At 51.0% G+C, this 24,474-nt stretch overlaps 1 protein-coding gene across 3 annotated transcripts in view; it reads left to right on the top strand.

Annotated features, from left to right (window-relative positions):
- Positions 1-1,569: 1,569 nt before the first annotated feature.
- fermt2 (FERM domain containing kindlin 2) overlaps positions 1,570-24,474 on the top strand; it is a 35,873-nt gene continuing 12,968 nt past the window's right edge. For 2 of the 3 annotated variants that reach the window (XM_047044755.1, XM_047044746.1), the window contains exons 1-5: positions 1,570-2,178; positions 2,874-3,031; positions 15,390-15,623; positions 21,400-21,537; positions 23,397-23,429. In XM_047044755.1, coding sequence (XP_046900711.1) covers positions 2,875-3,031; positions 15,390-15,623; positions 21,400-21,537; positions 23,397-23,429 — 562 coding nt within the window. In that variant the 5' untranslated portion in view covers positions 1,570-2,178; position 2,874. The remainder of the gene's footprint in view (positions 2,179-2,873; positions 3,032-15,389; positions 15,624-21,399; positions 21,538-23,396; positions 23,430-24,474) is intronic. The other variant, XM_047044764.1, reaches the window with a different exon arrangement.

The raw sequence follows: 24,474 nt of genomic DNA, 5'->3' as shown, positions 1-24,474 counted from the left end.
TCCCTCTTTTCCCCTCACTCTCCTCAATCTCTCCTTTTTCAATCCCTACTGTCTCCCTTTTTTCTCTGTCTCTCTCTAATACACCATGGCCTGAGCAGAAGTCTGGATATGTATCCTCTTATAGGGTCACTAGCAGCCTCTCAGTCCAACTGCACTCCTGCACTGCATCTGACTGCACTGTTTACTCTGCAATTAAAACAGAGCCTATAAAAGGCAATGGGTTGACTGCCAGACACTGACACGGGGGTCGGAGCAGCAGGGAGTAGGTTATAAATCGCTTTGATGCAGACTCTAGTCAAAAGCCCAAATTCCAGAGCTTGGGCTAGGGTTGGAGTTGAAGACTGAGTTTGAAGCAAGGGCAGAGGGTTTGAGTTTAGCAGTGTGGTCTAAGCAAGGGCTTGGGCCGGGTCAAGGAAGGAGCTGGAGGTAAAGACAAAGTTTGAGACTGGGTCTAGGATTTGGGCTTGAGTTGAAGAAGGGTTTGATCTGAAGTTAGATCAGGGGTTGGACTTAAAAACCACTGAGGCTGGTTTAAGGCAGGGTTAGGGCTGAGGCTGGTTTGAGCCAGGGTTAGGCCTGAGGCTGGTTTGAGGCAGGGTTAGGGCTGAGGTTGGTTTGAGGCAGGGTTAGGGCTGAGGCTGGTTTGAGGCAGGGTTAGGGCTGAGGCTGGTTTGAGGCAGGGTTAGGGCTGAGGCTGGTTTGAGGCAGGGTTAGGGCTGAAGCTGGTTTGAGGCAGGTTTAGGGCTGAAGCTGGTTTGAGGCAGGGTTAGGGCTGAAGCATGGTTTGGAGTACCATTTGTCTGAAGCTGGGGCTGAGGCTAGGGCTAGTGAGTGCAGCAGCAGGGGGTGAGCCAAGAACACTGATGATTCATGCCTCACCGCCGACCACTTGGACGGGGAATGTGTGCGTGCTGCTGTGCAGAAGAGCAGATGCAATGGAAAGAAAAGACAGCAGCATCTGTGCCAAACTAGCCATTTGTATGGTTTGAAATACACATAAACACACTATATCATCGATCTGCAGTGGGGGAGATGGGAGAGGATGGAAAAACCTCTCTGGGCTAACTGCTGTTGCTCAGTGTGCTCAGTGTGAATAAAGCTGTGACATTCCACACATTGATGACATGGCATTCATTTGTTTTTCAGTGAGTGATGATAAATATGTGGACTCTCTTTACAGACATAATGGCCATGCATCTGCATGTCTTGCTTGTTGAAGACCCACGTTGAATACATGTAGTTATAAGAGTAAAAAGGCTTCTCGTTTGATGAAACATGCTGCGAGTTGCATGGATTTCTTTCGCCATCCTAACAGTCTCTTAAAATATTCTAAAGCAGAGAGAAAGGGATGGGTGGGTAAAGTGTGTGTGTGTGTGTGTGGGGGGGGGGGGGGGGGGGAACCGAGCAAAAACACACTGGCAACAGGCAGACATAATGGGACTATTACACTGGGTGTCTTGATTTGAGACACCCCAACTAAAATGTGAAAAAGTTAAGTTTCTAAAATGAGTAAATGTGAGTAATTCCCGAGGCGAAGACCCCCATAACGGTCCCCGGATGTGCCTCGGCAAGCTCCGTACATTTCCATAAAAGGCATCAGCAGCGGTCTTTATGCCCTTGCTCCTTCACACAACAAACTGTTGAATTTTCCTCAAAAGGATTTGTTAAAGTGAAAGTTTGCTATGAAACGGCTAAGTCCTATTTTAAATACAAAAAATCTGCCAAATGTGACCCGAATGTCGTAGAGAGCGACAGGGATAGAGTTCAAACTCTAGCCGAGTGGCAATAAGAACCCAGCCACAAACAAAGGAACACGGGGATATTATAACACATTTTGCGTTGCTTGAAATCTGCCTGACACACGTTAAAGTGCACATGTAAGAATTATAGTATGACTGTCCGACAGCGGGGAGACAGCCCCGCTCGATAGGAAAGGAAAAGTCGGATTGGAGCAGTGTGACGTTATCTGTTGGAAAGAGGGAGGGAGAGAAAGAGACGGCTGGACTCCATTAGCGGAACCCTGAGGAAACAGTTTGGGATACTTCACTTGAACGAGTTCATTTGGATTTTTTCTTTGACCTACCCAAAATACATGAGACAAAGCGAGAAAACTTATTTAATACAGAAACGTCGGAAGTTTTAGAGGCTTTTTGGACTTGGGTTGGTGCGTTTGTGAAGGTGAGTGGACAAATATAGCTCAAATTTTCGTCCTCGAAGCTCAATAACCATAGTCTGTTCTTTGCGCATATGCGCTTGGGAAATGAAAACATTGCGTTTTCTCTGTGGCTGGCGCGCGCACATGATCATACATCAAAATATACATATTGGATACCCACAATTCCACGCATTATACTTTTGGGTAGTAGCAGCGCACTATTTCAAGTAAGTTTGCTTGTGACTGTGTGCACTCACCGTTTGTGAGCGAGTCTGCTTACGTAATCAACTTTACTGCCTATTTGCCAGAATATATTTACCGTTAGTTAAAGCAGGTGAATGTGCAAACTAAAAGTAGGCTCATTTAACATGTGGAAATACAAATAAGCTTAATCCTTTGTTCTGAAGTCATTATTGATTGACTCACCACATTCATTCATCCAAAGTGGGTGGAATTACCTGCTATTGAGTGATATTGTAAGATTAATATTTAAGGAATAGCCTACCATGATCAGGATCATAAACACTTTTGATAGCTATTGTTTTATCTCGTTTTTACACGTCCCAAAAAAGGCCAATGAGAATGACATAAGATTATGAATGACACAGCAGTCAGCAACCCTCGCTTTAGGAAGCACGTTATCAGGGTTGAGTACCCCACCGATGGAAAGTGCAATAGAAGTAGGGCATATGGCCTGATTTGTAGCTATTTGTTTCAGGATGGCGCTGGACGGTATTCGGATGCCCGATGGCTGCTATGCCGATGGAACGTGGGAACTGAAGATGCACGTGACGGACCTCCACCGGGACGTGTCTCTGAGGGTCACCGGGGAGATCCATATCGGCGGAGTCATGCTCAAACTGGTGGAAAAACTTGGTAAGGGACATCTAAAGACGTTCTACAAAGCGAAATGAAAGTCTGGTGGGATGATGGGACTTTCCTTGACCCTGTCCCCTACTCTATGTGGAAGCTTCATTCTGTGAGTGACTGTGGCTGTTATCTGGTCATATTTGTGAGGCAGTAAATTCCTTTCTTTGCTACATTGTAACTCCACTGCCAACTGGCATTCCACCTATGTAAACAGTACTAACTGTCACTGATTGTGGCTGTCCGTTAACAAGTGCACAGCTGGCTTGAGGAAAAGTAGGCTCCATACTTGTTGGAGAATACACTCACACTTCATGATATGGACGCCAAGCCTTGCAGACAGCCCCTCTCTATTCAACTCCGTACATGCAACCCCCTTTCAACTGCATTGTGCACTTCACAAGTCCTGAGTGCGAGCGAGAGTACATAGAAGCCTTCTGTCTGCTCTCGGCATGTGGAACACTGGCCCGTTTCACGGCGGAGAGGGTTCACCGGGCGACAGGGCATTTTAGGAGGGACATTGGGTGTTCCGATGGCGCCTGAATACCCAGCATTCCTTCCTGCGTCGCTCCTCGGTTTGATTTGCGGGCCCATGGGCCTGTTTTTAGCCCTCCTGTTAAAGCTCCACATAATTGAGGCCTTTGTTCTGTGTGGCTGACTGTTGTGTGTCCGGGGCCGGCTCCTCACGGCTGTAACAGCGCTTGTGGGAGGACGTGAATGTGGACGGAGCACCTCCGCCCACCAGTGCATGAAGGCACAGCCTTATGCATTGTTGGTGTGTGTGTCTGTGGAACAACTGTTCAGTTATTGACTGTTCAAAACAGATATGTTCGGGCTTAGTTTTGAAATTCGCATGGTGGTATCAAACCATTGGGATGCTAACAGTCCCACTAAGATGCTTGGAAGGTTCTAGAGGAGTGAGGTGCGGATGTCCTCAGGTGGTTGGTCAGAACACGGTTCAAGTAAAGGTGGATCCCCACTGGCGATCTCAAGCATCATCTGCAGCACAACCCGGCCTACAATCTCTCTGGGCCGTTTCTCGTTGCCTACATTTTTGTGAGCTATATCATCTGCTTATCTCTCAGTTCTCAGTCTAGTAGCCTCACCAGGCGTGACGGTCCTGATAGGGGCTGGTTGGCGGTGCTGTTTGCTATCAGACGCATAATAGTTACAGTATATGCTAAGGTCTGGTTTAGCCGTTTTCCATTCAGTAGTAATGATTAACCCACTCTCCCCTTAGACTTCTCACATGGGCAGCCAGGGTGAGCGAGAGAGGGATCCAGCCAGCCATGCGCTCCAGGCTTATGTTCCACCACACGTACAGTAGGGGTTCAATGTGGACTTGAGAGAGAGCGAGCATGAGCCTTCACATGATGAAACCCAGTGGTGGGCAAGCCCTTCTCATGTGACACCCTCTCACTGTTGCAGTGTGGGAAAAGCCTCCGTGGTTCATTGTGTAAGCAGGTCCTTTCTTTCCTCCTTTTCTCTCAGCTGTTAAGTGGCCCTCTTCCATGGCCTCCCGCTCTGCTTGGCCATGGTGTTGGCCGGGGGTGGAACTGGCCTTGTAGAACCGCTGTCAAGTGCTGTGGTCATGTGTGCACAGGGGGAAGCGCTGATTGGTTGCGTGAGGGGTCCGATGGTAGAGTGGCCTCTTTTTTTCAGGGACTTTTATTGCCACTGTCACACACACACAAAGGCACACTAGCTATTCGTTCCAGGGGCCGGGGGACATGTACTCCTGGCACGCTTGTCCTCTGTGCCAAACTAAAGGACACCCTGTTGCAATGACAAACACACACACACACACATTCTCTGTCAAGGGGACAGCCTGTTACATTCCTCTCACTGCGTAGTGTCACAATCTCCAAATTAAGACTAGGAGTCTGGGGCCTCTCATTGTGGCTTCACAGCTACTCACAGTCTCCGCTCCAGATCTTGTACAGACTTACATAGAAGTCTTGTTGCCTTCTTGTGTGTGTGCGCAGCAGCAGGTTTGCAATGATGAGATTGTCACCATTAGATGGAATGCTTACCCAACCACGGAAAAACATGAATGTCTTGCAGGGAGGGTACAACCGTGTGTGTTCTGAACATCATCCCTGGTCGTTCCCTCCAACAGTGAGCTCTGGGTCTCCCCCCCGCATGTCAGGTTCAGAGAGAGCTTTTCTGGATGAAATAATAGGTAAATGCCAGGAAAGCACTTAGGTATCGATCCCGGCCCGACACAGTGCCCATCTCCGCCTCCCGCTGCTCCCCAGGAGAGCTCTATTTAGGGGCTGCTGATTGAAAAGCCCTCCCTGCCCCTGTGTCTCCCTTCTCCATCCCCTCACCTATGATCTATTCATCCCCCATTACTTATGTTTGGGTCTGCTTCGGGATATCACTTTGTTGTTCTCTGCTAAAAGCGCACTCCCATATAGCTCTCTGTCGGGACTGATGTCTGGCAAGCAAACATCGGTGCTGACAACATTAGCCTTGCGGGTTTATGAGATTCAGGAGCACCATTAGGGTTTCAGAACCACAGATTCTGTTTGTGTTGCCTAAAACAGACTCGGTTGGTCTGTATAAACCCTTGGACAGACCGTGAGGCCTCCAGGAATAGGGTTTGTTAGAAAAACCAAACATCCGCGATGAGAGGGGAGAGGAAATGAGCGTTGGCGGCGAATGAGAGAGGGCCAGCAGAGAGAGGGGGGAATCTTCTGTTGTCGTTAATCTGTACGTTTTAAATAAAGTTGACCGTTTGTGGTGCAGTCTCAGTGGAGGGTCAGGACTGTCTATGAGGGAGGGATCCCTGCCATACATTGGCTGGGTTTATGCTACAGTATCTGCCCTGGGTGGAGAGATGGGCCTGGGTTTATAGTACAGTATCTGCCCTGGGTGGAGAGATGGGCCTGGGTTTATGCTACAGTATCTGCCCTGGGTGGAAAGATGGGCCTGGGTTTATGCTACAGTATCTGTCCTGGGTGGAGAGATGGGCCTGCTTAGCTTCAGCTGGGGCAGGGTGAGAGGAGGGAGGTGTGACGTTGGTCCGTGGCGGAGGGAACAGGAGTGGTGGAGCCTGGGGAGGGGAGGGTGGGGAGAGGGTGATGGGGTAGGGGGGAGAGGGGGAGAGGGGAAGAGGGGAAGAGGGGGAGGGTTCAGGCTCCCGCTCCCTGTGACGTAGGTCAGGGCACTAGAATTCCATAAAAGTCTTTCACAGGGCAGGAAATGACTTCCAGGGTTTGGCATGTTCTCTGGACGCCTCTGTCATCCCTGTATATTCTGCTGCCTGCCTCTTTCTCTCTCTATTTTTACTCTGCCCATGTTAACCCCTTTTTCGGAAAGTGTGTGTATTAAGAACTTCTGTTTGAGTAATGTTTTCCATGGTGGTTGTTTTAGGACATTTTCATCTCTAATTTGGAGGGGTTGGTTTTACAGGCCATATGTTAAATTTGTCAGTTGTAGTGTTCTGTTACGTTTTATGACAAAGTCCCAATGGACACTAGTGTCTGATAACAGGGATGCACTGAAATAAACCTTTTTCTGAATATTGGATTACGTGACGGTTATGATCTGTCAACATTATCCATTGCAAAATATAATGGTACCTTACCTCACAAGGGGCGGGACTCTCCTAGCCAGAGTGAGATGTTTGAATGTGAGCTGCAGTTTCATCAATGGCTGTGTTCTAGGTGTTGTGTCTTAGTAGCCTGTGTGTATAAGGAGCTTGTGGAAGGTAGCGGTGACCAGAGGAAGATGACCCGCTTCTGACAATGGAGGGGGGGATTCGCAAGGAAACAGACGCCATTTAGCACAGGATGTCAGACTTCCTGTGTTTTTTTTCTTCGTTCTTTCTCTTCTCTGCGGCTCCCTCCCTCACTGACCCTTCGGGGGATTTTCAGTTGGACTTTGTGCGGGGTCCAAGCGAGGCTCTTTAGATCCTGCATGGCGCGAGATGAGGAGATGAGATTAAGCTTTCCTGAGCAGGCTATGTGCTGAATCGCTCGTACGTCATTATATCCCCGTAGCTTCCATCTGGAGATGGGACTTGATATGGCATCCTCTCATATATATTCCTCTCATTGTTGCTTAGGCATATTCATCTCATCTCACCCATCATGTTGCCAGGAAACGCAGAGCAGCAGTCTTGGTGCTGCTTGGTGACCAGCTAGCTTTGGTGGAAAGCGATGGTGTGCCTTGGCAGTGTGAGAGTGGGATGGCCAAGCCACTGTAATCTACTCTACAGGAAGTAGTTAGACTAAGTAGCAGCCCTGCCCAGCCCAGAGCTTTCCTGTTACAGGAGCAAGATCCTGTGATTGAGCTGGCCATATGCACACGCATGCTCACACAATCACACACACATATATATATATATATATATATATATATATATATATATATACACACACAGATGCATTAACATTGACATTCAACAGGTTTGACTTTAATCGTCACTTGAAACGTGGAGTTTTCCAGTAGTGGAGAGAGTGCAGTCACTTCCTAAATGAAAATCGGACATTTCCAGATCTGAATTCCTTAGTTGACCCAGACGTCATTTTAACCCCTCTCTTGCGTTAATCATCTCCCTCCAAACTTTTGGATGGTTTCCGCCGTTCTTTCTCTGACAGAAAACCAAGTGTTTTAATGAGTTGTGTTTGGCATCTGAACTATGTAGCGGGGGAAAGACGTTCACAGCTCCTCTGGGAATACGAGCCTGCTGGTTTTTGTTCTCCCTCTCCTCTCTTCCTCTCCCCTACCCCCTAACACTGCCTCATCCTGTGCCTGGTTTCACTCTACACACTAGCGTGTCGCCTGCAGAGCTGAAGGGGCGTTTTCATCGCAGCTCCACATTGTCCTCCCTCTCGACAACGCACACCTGCAGGTCGGTGCAGTAAGCTGATAGGGCGGTATTGTTTGGGTTTCTTCCATTCATTTCCAAAAGCTTCCCCTTCTGTGGCCTTGTACTCTTCCGACCCCAACGCTAATCCCAACCCCAGCCCCTTTACATTATCTGGCAGATGACTGAGTAGGTGTTCCACAGTAGTGTCAAATCCTCCCCTGGGTTTGGAAAGGTGTTACGGTGGCACTTAGCACAAAGCACCACTGCTGCTTGAATAACAAGGCCGTTGCTTCCCATTCCCTGTAACACTACTGGAGAGCTTTTCTGTTTGGCGTCCAGTGTGTGTCGTCTGCCCACTGACGTGCTTCCTGTTGCGGAGCCTTGCGTTGGGCCACCAACGTCAGTTTCTCCAGTGCAAGGAGGACTGTAGTCTGCCCTAATATTGACCCTGGCACGGTTCCTAGCAGTCTGGCCTGACTGAAGCTGCTGTAAGAACTCCTAATGGTCTGTAATCCCAGAATACCTCACCAGAGAGCCCCTCTCTCTCAGCCCGTCTGTGTTGAGATGAGGAGCGAGGACCACGGTGGTTCTGATGGGGTCGGGGGGGAGGAGGTTCTGACGTCCAGAGATGGGGAAGATGGTGGGGTGAGGGTTGGTTTTCACACTGACAGATAGCCCAGGCTGTATCTTAGATGAATATATAGATAGGATCCTATCTCCAAACCCTGAACGGGTGGATAAAAGGAGGGATGGAAGTAAGGGAAAATCCCCCCCCCCTCTCTCTCTTTATCTCTCTCCTTCTCTCTCTGCTCCAGTGGTCTGCTGCGTCCGGGCCAGCAGGAGAGTGGAGTAGAGAAGAGGCTGGAGAGAGAGAGAGAGAGAGAGCTTGTGATGTGATTACAGGTCCAGTAATTGTGTGTGTCTGCATCAGGGTGGAGCTGAGCTGCTGCTGGGTCTGTTGTTGTGCTGTGTTTGGATCATGACACAAATGGATACAAACGCACCGTGCCTCAGGGGGCCTGAGCCTCATGCGCCGCGGCTAATGATAGACACACACACACACACACACTCGCTCGCTCTCTCTCCCGCACACTCACACACACACTGGGCTTCTCCCGCCTGACCACTGATGTAAAGGCTCACGGTTGAAGGGATGGCAGCACACCAGGCCCACTCTGACACATCTATGCCACTACTACACAGGCTTGACCGTTTGGCTTTGGTTGGCTGCGCGCGTGCATGCGTGTGTGTACCTGACTGGACAAGGCTGTGCTCTCCTCCCGCCCTCCCTCCCTCAGCTCTAGGCTGATCCTCCAGAGCTCTCAGGTGAGCTCTTGGGAGTTCCACACAAGCCAGGCGGTCTCAGACCGGTCTGGGCCGGTCCAGACCATGTCGATCCAGGTCGGATCCCAAAGGATAGAGGGAGAGCTGGGCCTAATTCTGGAGCTAAAGCGATCTGAGCGGGCCTACTGCTGCTGGCCACCACAGTCTTTCTAGAAAAGACCAGTGCTTCTGAGGGAACAGGAAAGCCTCATGTACAAATGTGTCTTATCCCAGTAAAGGCTCTCGTTACACGGGTCCCAGCGGAAGGCTTGAGTGTGTTTGTGACAATTAGATCAGTAGGATCAATACCGGTCTGTCTGTCCCTCGCCTCTGACCTCCGACAGCCTTGACCTTTGCCGGATATGTCCCCTACGTGTGTGTGTGTGTGTGCGCGAGTGCAGTAAGTGAGACCTCCCATCGGTGTGCCTGTCATGTCTATAGCCCCTAATGCCCCCTAGAGTACAAATGGGGCCAGCCAGAGTCCGAGCCCTTAAAAGGGTTAGGTTATTTGTGTGAGTCAGGTAATGGCCCTACAGGCCTGCATGTTGAGTGCCACAGCCACACACGCGCGCACACACACACACACACACACAAGCAGTAGTTCTCTTTTATTGGCTATTGGCTGGAATCAGAGATGGGAATAATGTGAGCTGGCCTTGTTCAGCTCGTGTCCTGTCACAACAGAAAGATGGGCGATCAGGGAGAGATCTCCACCCACAGATCTCACCAGGGGAGGAGATATCCAAGAGCAAGAGAGACTGCAACAGATCAGCTGATGGTCACCTGATGTTGATTGTGTTACTGGCTCAGTCCTAAGCAGCACCATCACGACTCGGGGCCTTTTCCGCCAACAGAAATGTGTTTGGCTTGGATCAGATTATCTTTTGTGTGTCTTGCTGGAGAAACGAGTCAGGCAGCCTGTCGGACGCCTGTCCCTTTGAACAAAAGCCGCCCCTTGACGCGCGCAGATATTTACACAACATCATTACCGGCTGCTGCTGTATGCCTTCTCTTCTCCTGCACGTGCCCGGTGGTATTCAAACACCCGCTATCTCTGCATCAGCACGGTACACTGCGTGTTGTGACGGGGAGGACACGAGCTAGGCCACACGAGAAGTCAGCGCTTGGTGGATGCACAGGTTGGCTGACGTGGAACACAGGAATATACTGACTGGACTGGACTGTGGGATGTTTGAGTACGCACACGTTTACGCAGAGATCTAGTAGGAGGATACAGTCGTTCCCCAGTTAGTCAATGTTGACCATATCCCCCCCCCCCCCCCCGCTCCACCCGTCATGTCAAAGGCATGAGGTCTGTTTAAACACCAGCACTGGGGGTCAGGACATGGAGAGTGGCGGTATGGAATGTTGTCATTGAGAGGGAAATGGAGAGAGGGAGAACTGAAGTGTGAAATAAGAACAGAGCCATGAATAGAGGGAAGGATGAAGCAGAAGGACAAGAGGGGAAAACCGAGAGAGAGTGTGATAGAGAGAGAGAGAGAGAGAGAGAGAGAGAGAGAGAGAGAGAGAGAGAGGAGGAGGAGGAAGATAGAGAGCTGGAGGTTAATCATACGTAGAGCCACGTATTTGTTGTGAGTGAAAACACCATCTCTGCCCCCACCCCCCCACCCCCCGTGGCGTCAAACGGCTGTTGCTACGGATACGGACGCCCACCCTCCAAGCAGCACCCAGGGTGTAATGATTTTTATCAGCCTAACCTCATCTCGTCGTGCTTGTGTTCATGTGGCCATGCAGGCGTTGTGTTGATAACCAGTACCCGGAACACATGGTTACTGGTTCCACTGGTTGTGAGTTGACATCCAGGACAAAGCCACTCAGACAGGGAGATACTGGACCACCAGCAAGGCCAGGCCAGGAGGTTCACAGTGTCCTTTTGGCAGTAATAATACTGGATAGCGACTCACAGCAGACCAGTAACCACTGCTTTTGTCGAAAGATCCTCTGTAGATATAGAGGGACACACATTGGGGAGTCATATCCAGCATGCATTGTCTTTAAGTAAATGAATGGAAACAGTTGAGCTTAAGTTTGGGCAGTATTTTCTCACTTTATTGCTATTGGTTTTGGAAGAGCAAGCCAGGTAGAAATAGATTGTATGTTGCTTTTATGGATGTTATAGCTAGGTGTAAACCGTCATCCACACAGTGTGACATTCAGACAGCTTCTCTCTCTCTCTCTCTCTCTCTCTCTCTCTCTCTCTCTCTCTCTCTCTCTCTCTCTCGTCTTTGTCCTCTTTCTCGGCTGTCCTCTGCTCATAAAGCCTGTCATCCTCTCCCTTTTGAGCCCCCCCCCACACACACACCCCACCCCATTCACTTCTGTCACACCCTCCCATCCCCCACTGACAGCCCTTCATAAACACTGTCCCCTAATGTAAACACTGCAGATCCTCTGTGTACATGGATGGGGAGAGGGACCAAGGGGGAAATGGGATCGAGGGGACTGGGGATGCAAGGCAGAAGAGCGGGATCGAACGACAGGTCCACCAATGACCCTGACCGCCTCCATGCTAGCTCCTCTCTCCTCCTCTAGTGTCGACGCAACACCCCACGATGCAGAGTCCACCCAGCTCATTTTGAAGAAGTGTGCTGTGGCTATCCCTCTCTCCCCATGCCGTCCCCATGTCGTGGTGGGGTTTAGCTGTGGTGGTTCACGTCGCTGTTTGGAGTGTTTAGCCCGGCGCGTTGCGCGGCTGTACTTACTGTTCCCCAAGAGGGAGGAGGGTCGGGTTGCTCCCAGCCCTGTTAACGGCCCTGGTCGTGACTGTGAATGAGAAGCACTCCGTTTGACAGCACTTACACATTTGAATAGAGCTTATTAGTACGCATCCAGCAGGGGAAGTGAGGAATGGATATGCACGGCCCTGCTTCTGCACACACGCACATTCCCCATCTTCTCTCACACGTGCATGCAGAGGTCATAAAGCATGGTTTCCCTCGCTTTTTTCCCCCTCCCTCCCCCCCCCCCCCCCCTCGCACACACTCTCTCTCTCTTCCCAAGGACTGTGGGGCTGTGGGACTGCATTTAATGCACCCAATTACTTAGATGAGTCTCCAGCTTCATCTGGGGGGGGCTGCATTACGTCAGGCCTGGCAGGCTGTATTTTTAGCGGGGAGATGCCATTGGCCCCCTGCACCACCCCCAGCCCCCCACCCCCTGGGCCCCTCCCCCCTTCCTCTCTGCAGATTGAGTTACCAGCCTTTTATTGAGGCACTCTGACGGACAGCTACTGGAGCAGGGCGGCGAGGTGCCGTGATGTCACAATACAGCAGGGAGAATTCCGACCAATGGGGTTTGGAGACGGGCACCGCTCGAGGACGGCCCCCTGGAGTTGCGGCGAGAGGGAAAATGGACGCTGTCCCACGATTGAGGCTTCCGTCCATGTTTCTGTGTGCGTGTTCATGCCTGCGTGTGTGTAGTCTTGAGCTTACAGGAGCAGCCATAGGATCTTGCCTGTGGTCAAGATCTGCACTGCCAAATGTGTAGTTGGCAAGGAAGGCACAGCAGAAATGACTGGTTTGGAGGGGAAGACTGGGAGGAGAAAGTGACAACGATCCACACAAGTTTCTTTTCAGTTGAGCCTTTCTCCATCTCCTTCATCTCTCTTTCTCGTCTCTCCATCCTGTCTTTATCCCCACCCTTTCCTCTCTCTCTCCTCGGTTCATGTGGTGCACCAAAGGAAGCTTTTTTTTTTAATGATTTGCAACAGCTGAGACATCAGAATGTCCTGTTGACAGCTAGCCCCCCTGCTGGTAGACTGTACCCAAGTGGTCTTCACACACACATGCGCACCCACACACAGACAGACACACAAGCACAATCCCAAAGAGAAAGCTTGGAATGTTTACAGTTAAGTGCCAAAGGTTTTCCCCCATAGGTAAACACTCTAAAGGAACAGACAAACAGCCCCTGCCGACGGCAACAACTCCCCTTCCACCCCAAGCCTCCACTCAGCCAGGCCAGGTCCTCACAATGGCAGCTGCATGTATTGCTGCGTGAACTTTCTCTCTTATCTGTCTATCTCTTTCGCTGTCATCTCTTTCTCTCTCATCTCTGTATATCTCTCTCTCTCACTCACTCATCCACCTTTCTCCAGTCTTTAATCACCAGTGTGATCTTTCTGCCTCTCCCTCTCCCCTGCCAGGCTGGCTTGCCAATCACAGTGGTGTCGTTGACTAATCCCAGGGAGTCACTCATTCATTCACCCATTCATTCATGTATTCATTGTCGTCACCTCTCCTTCCACACTTGTTGGAGCTCAGGGGGTGAGTGTCAACAGCACATCTGAAGGTGTGCGTGTGTGTGTGCGTGTGCGTGTGTGTGTGTGTGTGCGTGTGTGTGTATGTGTGTGTGTGTAAGCCACCTGAGCTCAGGTTGCCATGATGCCCTGCTGCTGATGGACAGGAAGGGTAGGATGGGGGGGGAAATCCAGATGAGCGTTCAAAGACCACAACGAGGATGGTCGAAACTTACAAATCTAATGCCATGCCCTTAAAATAGAAACCTTCAAGTATTTTGAAGTGAGGGTGGGACGGGGGAAGCGAGCAAGGGAATGTTTAATATCCAGACAGGACCGAACTGGCTTTAGTCTGGGTGCAGTACTGCTAAACGCTGCAAGCCACTTAACTCGCGTAGGAGAGTAATGGCCGTCCATTATGTGTGAGAGGCTTTCCAGCCCTGTCGTTCACTGACCAGATGATGGATCCACTGATGGACCATTTAGCCAGGGAGCTAATAGGAATATTAAACATCTCCATTGACAGGCTCTGGCCTTGGAACATTCTAGGCTTTGTCTGTCTGTATCAGACAGCGAGGAGGGGAATGGATTCAGCTAAAAAGCTTAAAGAGGAGTTTCTCCATCACAGTCCCAGGAAATATGGGTCCATGACGCAGCGTTCTAGAAATGTTACCAGCGTAGACGGAGGGGGGGGGGGGGTGCCAATGACTGAACAAACGTTTGATAGGCTGAATCAATGACGTAGGAGGAGAAGAGGGGGACAGGATAGGAGAGAGGGAGAAAGAAGGAGGGACAGAAACAGGACCCCGCTCAGGGAAGTGCCTTCCTGGACGCATGCCGGAACAGTGACATCATCGCTGAGGGGGAACATCCAGTGATGCACTTCTCAAATAATACACCCCCCTCTCATGCTTCTCCGAATGGTATTTACCGTACACTGATTATATCATTTGTCAGAAAAGCCCACGGCACACACACTTACAGCTGTTTGCTATCAGAGCGCACTGGTACAAATCTATAAACAGTTGACCTTGAAGTAGTTGACCCGCCAATTCGTTCTTTATCAGAAGGCTGTGCTCTGTGGTGAGTGTTTCCAGGAGAGAGACCTGCAGATAGGAAAGGGTGGATGTCTGTTGTGACAGGTCAGGCTCCAAGTTCTCAACTTTTCTCTCTGTGATGACTTTGAAATCTCTCTGCTGAGTCTTTGGGATCAGAACCTGTCTCTCTCTGCTGAGTCTAAGGGATCAGAACCTGTCTCTCTGCTGAGTCTTTGGGATCAGAACCTGTCTCTCTGCTGAGTCTAAGGGATCAAAACCTGTCTGTCTGCTGAGTCTAAGGGATCAGAACCCGTCTCTCTGCCGGCTCAGCCTGGAGATGAAGCCCAGCTCTGTCTCAGGCACGAGGCGTCTGTCACCTCTGTAGCCCTGGTGGTGCTGAGGCCCAGGTAATCCTCCAGGCAGCTGCTTCCACTTCCCTCAGATCCCTGGGGCTTTCACCTTCTCTCTGAAGTCCCCTCCGAAACACACTTCCACAGTGGCACTCATACTCACACGCGCACACTTCCACGTTTACTGTTAAACCCATGTACACACACACACACAGTGACCCCAGGTCCTTCTCTGGTGTTGAGGTACTTAGGTAGTGTGGGTGGGGGGGGGTTAGGGTGAGAGGGGTTTTGGGTGGCATGTCTGAGAGTTAGAAGGGATCACAGCGTGACTCTGGAACAAAGGGAACCTGATCTGAACCTGAAACCCTTGCGGTGTCACGCAAACGGCAGGCTCGTTCACACCCTCCCCTCCCTCCCTCCTTCCCTCTGTTCCCCGCCTCTCGTCCCCTCAAACGCCCCAAGAATCCCCTGCCATCCCCAACCACTCAAACTTTAAGCCCTTCTGCGTATGTGTGTGTGTAAATAAAACAATAGTCTAACCAAGTCTCCTTCCCTCCCTCCCTGCCTCTCCCCTCCGCAGACGTGAAGAAGGACTGGTCCGACCACGCCCTGTGGTGGGAGAAGAAGAAGACGTGGCTGCTGAAGACCCACTGGACGCTGGACAAGTACGGCATCCAGGCGGACGCTCGTCTGCTCTTCACGCCGCAGCACAAGCTGCTGCGGCTGCAGCTGCCCAACATGAAGCACATGAAGGTCAAGGTCAACTTCTCCGACCGCGTCTTCAAGGCCGTGTCTGACATCAGCAAGACCTTCAGTGAGTCCCCCGCTTGGCGGTCGCACACGCAGACGCAAGCTGAGGCACGCGTGCTCTCGCCCTGCTACCCGGGTCTCGCTGGCACGCACGCTAACTAAACACAGGACGTTCGGGCTAAATGCATCAAACTGGATAACATTGTTCCTGCTTTGACACAGATAGATTTTTTGGTGGCAGAAGCTGGAAGTGGATTGTTAGTCTTTTCTCCTCCTCCCGTGTTGTCTTCCTCCCTCCTCCAGATCAGAGCCGTGTTTATCAAACACGCCCTGAGCCGTGGTCAAAATCCCCGTGCCCCCCTGACGACTGTGTCCTTGGACCAGTCCTGTTTACTAAACAGGCCCGATTGCCAATCCCTACGACGTGACCTTATGGGACAAATGTACACGTTCTGATAGATAAGCACACAGAGACCCATTTCTGAGACCCACACTTCAAACCATACACAAACTAAACCTGTCATGGTTTGTGTCCTCCAGACACGCACACAAGCGCTCCGTATGTTTTATGAATGTGTCCAGATTTAGCCTAACCTCTGGCCCTGTGCAGCCCCATGAGTTTGAGCTCTCTCCCTCAGTCGATAACTGCCCTCCCTACCCAGGCCCCTCTGCTGCCCCTGGCCCCTCAGGGTTCAAAGGTCACACAACCGGGCCTGGTGCCACCTGAACCCTCACCCCCGATAAGGATTCGCCGCTCCATGTCCCCTCTGAAACCCTCTAGTCCGCAGGTGTGGAAATTCTCTGAGCCATCATACAGACGGAGTCAGCCAGCCAGTCAGCTAGATTGCTTTGCCAGGTAGGCGGCCAGTCAGGCAGTGTGCAGGACACCTGTTGGGTCTTCATCCCTGGCTGGCGTTCTGAGAGCAGGATCAAGCGTCATGGCAGCTCCTCTGTTGGTGTTGGCTCCTCTGGAAGCTCAGTCTGTCTTGTTTTGTATTTGTCTTTAAAAGTACTCCTACATTTATAAAAGGGTCCCGCAATGAAGTTCTGCCGAAGGAAGAGAACAAAAAACATATTTTGGAGGGAGTATAAATAGAGCTGTGTTTGTTTTTGAGAGATTGGTGACCGAGCGAGCGAGGGAGGGTGAAAGAAAGGGGAGGGAGAGGGAAAGAGGTGAGTGAGAGAAGGAGAGATCAAGTGAGTGAGACTAAGAGAGAAGCAGGCAGTCTCTACTCTTGTTTTGTTGCTGGCCATTCCTAGTTAGGAATAGGTCCACCTCTGCTGTCATTGATCTATTTTAGCTAAGCAGATTTTTATGGACAAATTGCTCTTGGCTGACTAGGTGCGTGCCAGAGTGTTGAACCATGGCCTATGGTGGCCTGGGTGAGCCATGTATTGCTTAAATCTTTTTTGTTATCCTCCCCTCTCCTCAGGACTGTCCAGAGAAATATTTCTGATTGGGAGGTGTTTGGGGAGGATGTGGCATTTCAAAGTTTCCACCTGTCACACGGCACATTTGGGATGGATCAGACTTCAACTGAACTTGTTTCTTTGGAAACGTTGAATTATTCATGAGCTGGGCAACTTTCAGTTTGACCAATTTCCTGTGTGTGTTGCTGTCCGCCATAGAAGTGTGCAGCATACAGACTGAGGAGAAGCAGGAAGGGACGGGCCCAGCACGTCCAACTGGCCTGAGCTCCAGACAGACAGACAGACGAGGGGTTGGGGGGGGATCTCCCTGCAGCTGCAGCTGCGACTGAGACAATAACCATTCATATCCTCCCCTCCCCCCCCCCCCCCCCCCCCCCCCCCTCTCTCCCTCTTCACTCCATTTCCTCATAAAGATTGATTTGGAGGGGGGTTTTGGCCTATGATGCTGCTAGCTGTTTTCCTGGACGGAGCCCAATCCAAGTTCAATCCTTCACCATAGGACCAGTCTGTATCTCTTCACCCAACCCTCCCACTTTCCATCCCTCCCTCCCTCCGTCCTCACACATCTTTCTACCCTTCTTCAAATCACAAACACATGGTTTAGGCATCACCAAACATTAAAATACAAGTCCCTCTCTGTCCCCTCCATTTCACCAGCTGGAGGATCTCTGTAGGCGTCTTTCTGAGCCTAGTGAGACCAAATAACACACACACACACTCCACATTATGAGCTGTGGACTGTAGCTACTGTAACACAGCGCTGGTTAAATGGATCAAACCAATTACCACTGCTGGAGTTCTCCCATGTCCACTGCACAGCAGCTGTCTGACGCCCACACATATACTGATAGACTGACAGACACGCATACACGGACGGACACACAGACAGACACGGCCCATCTGTGCATTGAATGCAATTCAGCAGAATGAGGACTCTCATGAAATGACTGAATTCGCTGCTGTTCCCTTTGGCTTTGAGCTCTGGCATCCACAGGCAGCCCCCAGATCCTGCTCTGGGTTGATTGTCTGGCCTGTCTCACATTCAGGCCAGAGAGGGAGAGTGATAAACCATTTCCCTTCTTTTAGCTTCAGAGTCTATTCCAATGTGTTAGGAGCAGTTGTTGGGCCCTCAAAGGAAGAGTGCAACTGCCATCATCATGAAATAAACCCAGCCTGTGGCATCACAAGGCAGCATACAAGGCGAGGTATGCAGCTGTTAAACTGGAGGAATGCCCCCAGCTGTCATCAGACCTGGCTCCATGAAAGATTCATTTTGGAGCACGACGAGTGGAGCTCAGCTCCATGCAAAGAACTGCTGACTGGTTCAGCCCCACTGGACTAGGACACCTGGCTGGTTACTGCTACGGTGAAGGAAAAACCCCTGTCGCCTTGAGTGGCTCACAGCAAGTTCTCACAAACACACACACACACACCTCGTAGCAATTGTGGTCTGTACATTTCCACAAGCACATGACTGCTGGGACCTTCCTGAGGTGCTACAAATAAGACCTTCAGTTCCTTCGTGTGCACACACACACACCCACACACACACAGGGCTAATGCAGCTCATGCTGCTTCACTTACGTCCGTCTTTCTCTAGTAGTCAGGTTATCACTGTAGACTCACAGCAGCCGTCCCTGCCTCTGGAGAGATGGATGGATAGATGAAGGGAGGGATGGAGGGCACTGACTGATTGGATGATGGAGTTAGACTGATAGGAAAGGATTGATGGAAGGAAGGAGGAACGGTGAGCCAGGAAGGAGTGGATGGAGATGGTGGAAGATGGATGAATGTGTGGAAAGAGAGAGACAGGAGGACTGCGGGGGATAGAGACAGACAGACAGGGAGGGTCGATCTTTGGTCCAGTTTGCTCTTGTCAGTGTGGTCAAACAAAGGTCAGGCCTATGTCTGTGGTCCAGCTTGTTTGTTGGTCACTGTGGTCACAACTGAATGCCTAAATGTTATGATCTGGGTTTTTATACATGACTTCTGTCTTTCAGTCCATCCCTTATTTACATGTGTTCCATTGTGGCCTACTGTCTATATATGGCATCGGACATGGCTCTGTATATAAAACATGGTCTTGTTCGGTGGGTAGGAGAATATGCTCAGTCACCAAGTACATGACATGTTGGTGTTTATACTTGAATCTAACTATTATGATGATGTGGATTAATTCAGTAATGTGAAAAAGAATGACGCTCTGATGTTGAGACTGGTTGTTGGATGTGACTTTCTCCCTGGCATTTTTAGAGAAATATATCGAATGACTACTCCTGCGGTCTAGATGTTGGGAGGTTCCTCACCTCACATAGAGATGAATCATGAGCTCCAGTGAATCAGGGAGTAAGGGAGAGGTTGCTGGCTGGCAGTCTGCCCCCAGGCGCCCTGCCTGGGTCTGGATACTGTCATAACCAGCCTGGATGGACCACTCCTTGCTTGTGTGGGTATCGTGTTAATAAACATCAGCATTGTCTCACAACCCTGCTATGATGACCCAGCTCTGAGATCAGCTCTGAGATCAGCTCTGAGATCAGCCTAGCATCGCTCTCGGAATCCCAACCACTCCTTCACATTCTGGACGGTAAACTGACAGACACCTGTCGAGCTTTCCCTCTGTTCTCCTCTGGCAGGCCGCATCAGAGCCTACATTCCACTCGTTTTCCCTTGCTTTCCTCTCCTCCTTTTATGTGACCGATGAAAAGAATACCTGTCTGTTATGTACTCCTCTTCTCCTCCGCCCTTCCCCCTCTATATTCCTCCATCCCCCCACCTCTCCTTCCTTTCAAAGTTGGATTGTTTGGCTTTGTAGTAAAATGCCAAGAAAACTACTAGTGACCACGATGACTCATAGTATACACACTCACACACACGCACGGTGTGCGTGGGCGGGCTAGCAGTGCTAAGGCTAGGCAGCATGCCTGTACTCACATGGCTGTATAAGGGCACAGGGATTGTGCAGCAAAGCAAAAGCATGGAGAAGGGAGTGAGCAAGGGATGAGGGAGGGAGAGACAGAAGGAGGGAGGGAGAGCAGGCCTCCATCTGGTAGTCCTTAAAACCCCTGGAATGCTTTTGCTTTAGTAACACAAACTAAACAAGCAATTCTCGCCAAGCCAAGAAGTTCCGTCGCTCGGGCTTCACATTCAGAGTTTCTATCTCTATCTCTCCCTCACACACACACACACACTACTCCTGAATGTCTCTATAGACATTCTTTTTAAACGTTTTTCTACAGATCTCGGCAAAAAGATTGAACAAAATGTACCATATCTGGTTGTGACATCCTACTGTTCCAGGCCCAAACACAGTGGCCAGTTCCACCTCCTTAATGAGAGGTGATACTGAAGGGTAGGAGGGAGCCCAGCTGGGATTCGAGACGCTGCACATCTATCTTCCTGTCTGACAGATTACTGGCAGGCCTGCCACCAGTACCTCGGAACCAACCCAAATCCATTCCGAAACGTCACGGGCGATGTTGACTGATGGTTCCCTGGTCCCTGAGAATGAGAGAGGGAGGAGGGGGGGTATGGAGAGAGGGAGAGGGGTGGAGATAGAGCAGTGGGGAATGGAGGGAGGGATCTAGGGATAGCAGGAGGGATAGGGGTAGTTCTGTTGTAGTCATTACAGCCTGTCTGCTGTGTGTATCCCTCTGTCAGAGGGGACCTTGCACAGAGCCCTCTGCGTTGTTGAATTCCGTCAGCATGAAAACAGGCGCGCCCGCGCACACACACACGAAGAGAAAGATGCGTAACTAGAGAATGAGATTGTTTACTTGATGTGTAGCATCTTCAAACAGTCCTGCAGGCTGTGCGATGACATGCAGAGTTGTTTTGACAGAGCAAATGTTTTTGTTAGAACTACAAGCCAATCATTAACAATCAGCCACCACTCGCTATCTGTGCAATGACACCGTTTGTCCTGTGTGCGAGACTCATTTGCTTGTGCGTCAAGTGTGCATTATTGTGCGTGCACTGTTGTGTGTCTCTGTTGGGGTCCACCCAGTGTGCGCACAGCTGTTTGTCATTGTCAGCTATGTTTCTGTCTCTCTGCTCCTCTCCTCACTTCCATGTGAGTCACCGGTTCAGCATCTTGTCCCTCTCCTTCTACCCTACCTCGAGTTTGTCTATACCCTATCTACATGCACCGTGTGTTTACGTGTGTGTGTGCGTGTCTCTTGCAGTGTGGTTTATTTCAGGCCTGTAGTTGAGAGGAGCCTAAATGTAGGCTGTTAAGTGGGACAGTGACACATCTGCCTTCATATGGCGTCTGGGTGGGCACTGTTGCTAGGCTAGGATTTAGTGACACAAAATGACCTCTCCCTCTTCTTTCCCCTTCTCTCTTTCTCTGTCCCTCCCTCCCTCTTTCTCCCCCTCCCTCCCTCCCTCTTTCCCCCCCCCTACCCCACCAGACATCCGCCACCCAGAGGAGCTGTCTCTCCTGCGTAAGCCCCGCGACCCAAAGAAGAAGAAGAAAAAGCTGGAGGAGGCTGAGGAGGAGGCTTTGGAGCTGGAGGGGCCCCTCCTCACCCCCGGGTCAGGTAAACTAGGTAATACCACCCCCCCCTCCCCTCACCACACACACAGTTACATCTGAACCCTGTATCCAGAGAGTGTAGCGCTCTACTAACCCTGGGTCATGAACCCACAAGGAACCATAAAAAAGACCTGCAAAGTAGCAGGTTGAATAGAAGGTTCTTCTGACGCCACCAGGGCTCCACTGTAAGCAGCCCTTTGTTGTATCGAAAACCCCATCTTGATAATTGCACGAGCTGTTACTTTCTAAAGCTGACCAAATAAGAATGTGTGAGGTTAAGGCCAGCGTGAGATCTGCAGAGCTGGCTTTGACTGCTCCTTGGCAGAGGGGAGCCAGAATGATTGGGATTCCACACATATTTGGTCACGCTGCCATTTTAAACCCAAACCGGGCTACGCGGCTACAGCACACATCCCTCCTCCGAAGCCTCCCCTCCTCCCTCGCTCCCGGGCGAGGGATATCTGGCCATGTGAGGAGAGGAGAGAACAGAAAGAAGCTACGGCCCTCACGGCTAGCATTAGCCGTGGCGGCTCACGTTGTGGTTGACCTGAATGGGGCTCATTGTCCTGTTCTGGGCCCCGCCTTGACCTGCTCTGGAACACCAACACACACAAACACGCTGACTGGATGCACAAGTTCAATTGTGGGAGGGGAATGAGGAGCCGGTGACCCCAGCTCTGTTTTAGCGAGCCCGCCCTCTCTGTCACAATCCTGTCTTCTTCCTGTACTGTCTGCTTGTTGTAGAGCACAGATCGGAATTCAAATTGAGCAACGTGCCGAGCCTGTTTACCCTTACTGTTCTCAAAAATTTTCTTTCACAAACACACGGCCCTTTCCGCCCCTGTTTACTCTGAGTGTTTTAGACCCAGGCTGCTTCTCCTACCGAGGGGGGGGGGGGGGGGGGGGGGGGGGGGGGTTACCCTCGGTGGCTGGGTGATGGGAGTCACGAGGTCCCAGGCCCAGGCAGGGTAGGGCAGGGGATGGAGGAAGAGATGCAATCACACATGCAGCACACATATCAACCACAGCCTCTCTGGTCTGTGTGCTCGCTGTGTTCCTTTCGTCTAGTCCACCCTCTAGGCTGACCCCGGTCTACTCTTGGATTTTATACTGTACACACACACACAGCGTACACACACTGAGAATAAACAGGAGATGGGGGGGGGGGGGGTTCACAGAGGACGTGAGTGTATGATGATGACGAAATGTTTGAGGTTGGATCAACCTTCCCTCATCCCCCTCTTCCAGCTGTACCTATGACTCAGCAGGAAACATGACCATGGCCTGCACTCTGGGTCCTGCCTCCCTCCCTCTCCCTCTCTCCATGTTAGAGCTTGGACTATGGATGTGGTGGTGATGACCTGGTCCACTCCTGGAGTATTGTGGTGATGACTTGGTCCAGTAAAGTAGTATTGTGGTGACTGCACAGGTCTGGATCATCCAGACCAACGCCCTGCACAGCCTGCTTTCCCCATCAGGCCTTCGTGGATCATCATGGAGGGGTAGCTGGACCATCGCTGGTCATGCCAGGGTTTTTCCCTCTGCTGACTGGGACAAACGGAGTCATCAGATCTGGGGTTTGCAGTGTCGGCGGAAACGCCCGTCTCTGGTTCTCCTGGTCTGGGTCCTCCTGGTCTGGGTCCTCCTGGTCTGGGTCCTCCTGGTCTGGGTTCTCCTGGTCTGGGTTCTCCTGGTCTGGGTTCTCCTGGTCTGGGTTCTCCTGCTGTTCACTTTGGTCCTCCTCCTCTCGCCCTCTCCGTTTTCCTCCTATCCTGTTATGTCACTTTAATCTGTCCTCTTGTTTTTCTTTTCCTCCACTCTCCCCAATTCCTTTTTCCCCTTCTTCCCTCTTGTTCTCCTTCCTCCCTCTAGCCTCTGAGATCATTTACATTGGACCGGTAAAAGGTAAGGTGTCCTGTTCCTCTGTCTCTCCCCCCTCTTCTCTCTGCATTGCTTCCTCCCCGTCCCCCTTTTCTCGCTTCCTCCCTGCTCTTCCCCTCTCACCCCCACCGCTGGAGGGTTCCGGTCACCTGATGTTTACCTGCTGTAAACGTGGTCAACCAGCTGCCTGGGTCGCTGGGCATGTCAGCTGACTTGGGTCACATGATGGGCTTTGCTTCCAATACAGATCCAATCTCACCTCCCCTCCCTTCCCCATTGAAAAGCTATGCTCACAATTTGTGTGTATGTGTGTTGTGCTGGAAAAGCTTACCACTCTTGTTTACTCACTGGATTTCCTTGGAGATGGAAAAGAGGAATGATGCTGAATGCATCGTACGACAGACACTCAACCCTGTAAAGGTCATGAAGTCTACATTTCCCTAGTGCAGGGTGGTCCAGTTCCTAACCAGTAAATCTTTAGCTCCCTACTCTACCTTTTCTCCAGTGGGGGGATTAGAGATTAGATGCATGTTAACATTCCATGAAAACTATTGAAGCAGAGTAAACACACACACACGACTACACTCCAACAGCCCCTCCAGCAGATCCTCCACCAGACTCTCCAGGGGCCCTTCCAGAAGATCTTCCAGTGGCCCGTCTACCAGACCCTCTACCAGACCCTCCAGTGGCCCCTCTAGCAGACCCTCCAATGGCCCCTCTACCAGACCCTCCAATGGCCCCTCTAGCAGACCCTCCAGTGGCCCCTCTACCAGACCCTCCAGTGACCCCTCTACCAGACCCTCCAGTGGCCCCTCTAGCAGACCCTCCAGTGACCCCTCTAGCAGACCCTCCAGCAGCACTCCGGATGCCTGGGATTCTTCCGAAGCCTGCATGGGACAAGAGTCCTCTCTCTGACCTGCCCTGGCCCAGCACTAGGGAGGAACGTTTAGACAACCGTCAAGAAACCCTCCTCAAACCCCTGAGAGATGGGCTGTACTGGCCTGGACTTCGTTCTCATGACCTCCCCCCCCCCCCACACACACACACACACACACACAGAAGCCACTTC

This window comes from Hypomesus transpacificus, chromosome 3 (assembly GCF_021917145.1).
Source record: "Hypomesus transpacificus isolate Combined female chromosome 3, fHypTra1, whole genome shotgun sequence".
Lineage (NCBI taxonomy): Eukaryota > Metazoa > Chordata > Actinopteri > Osmeriformes > Osmeridae > Hypomesus > Hypomesus transpacificus.
This window is presented reverse-complemented; position numbering and strand designations above follow the sequence as displayed.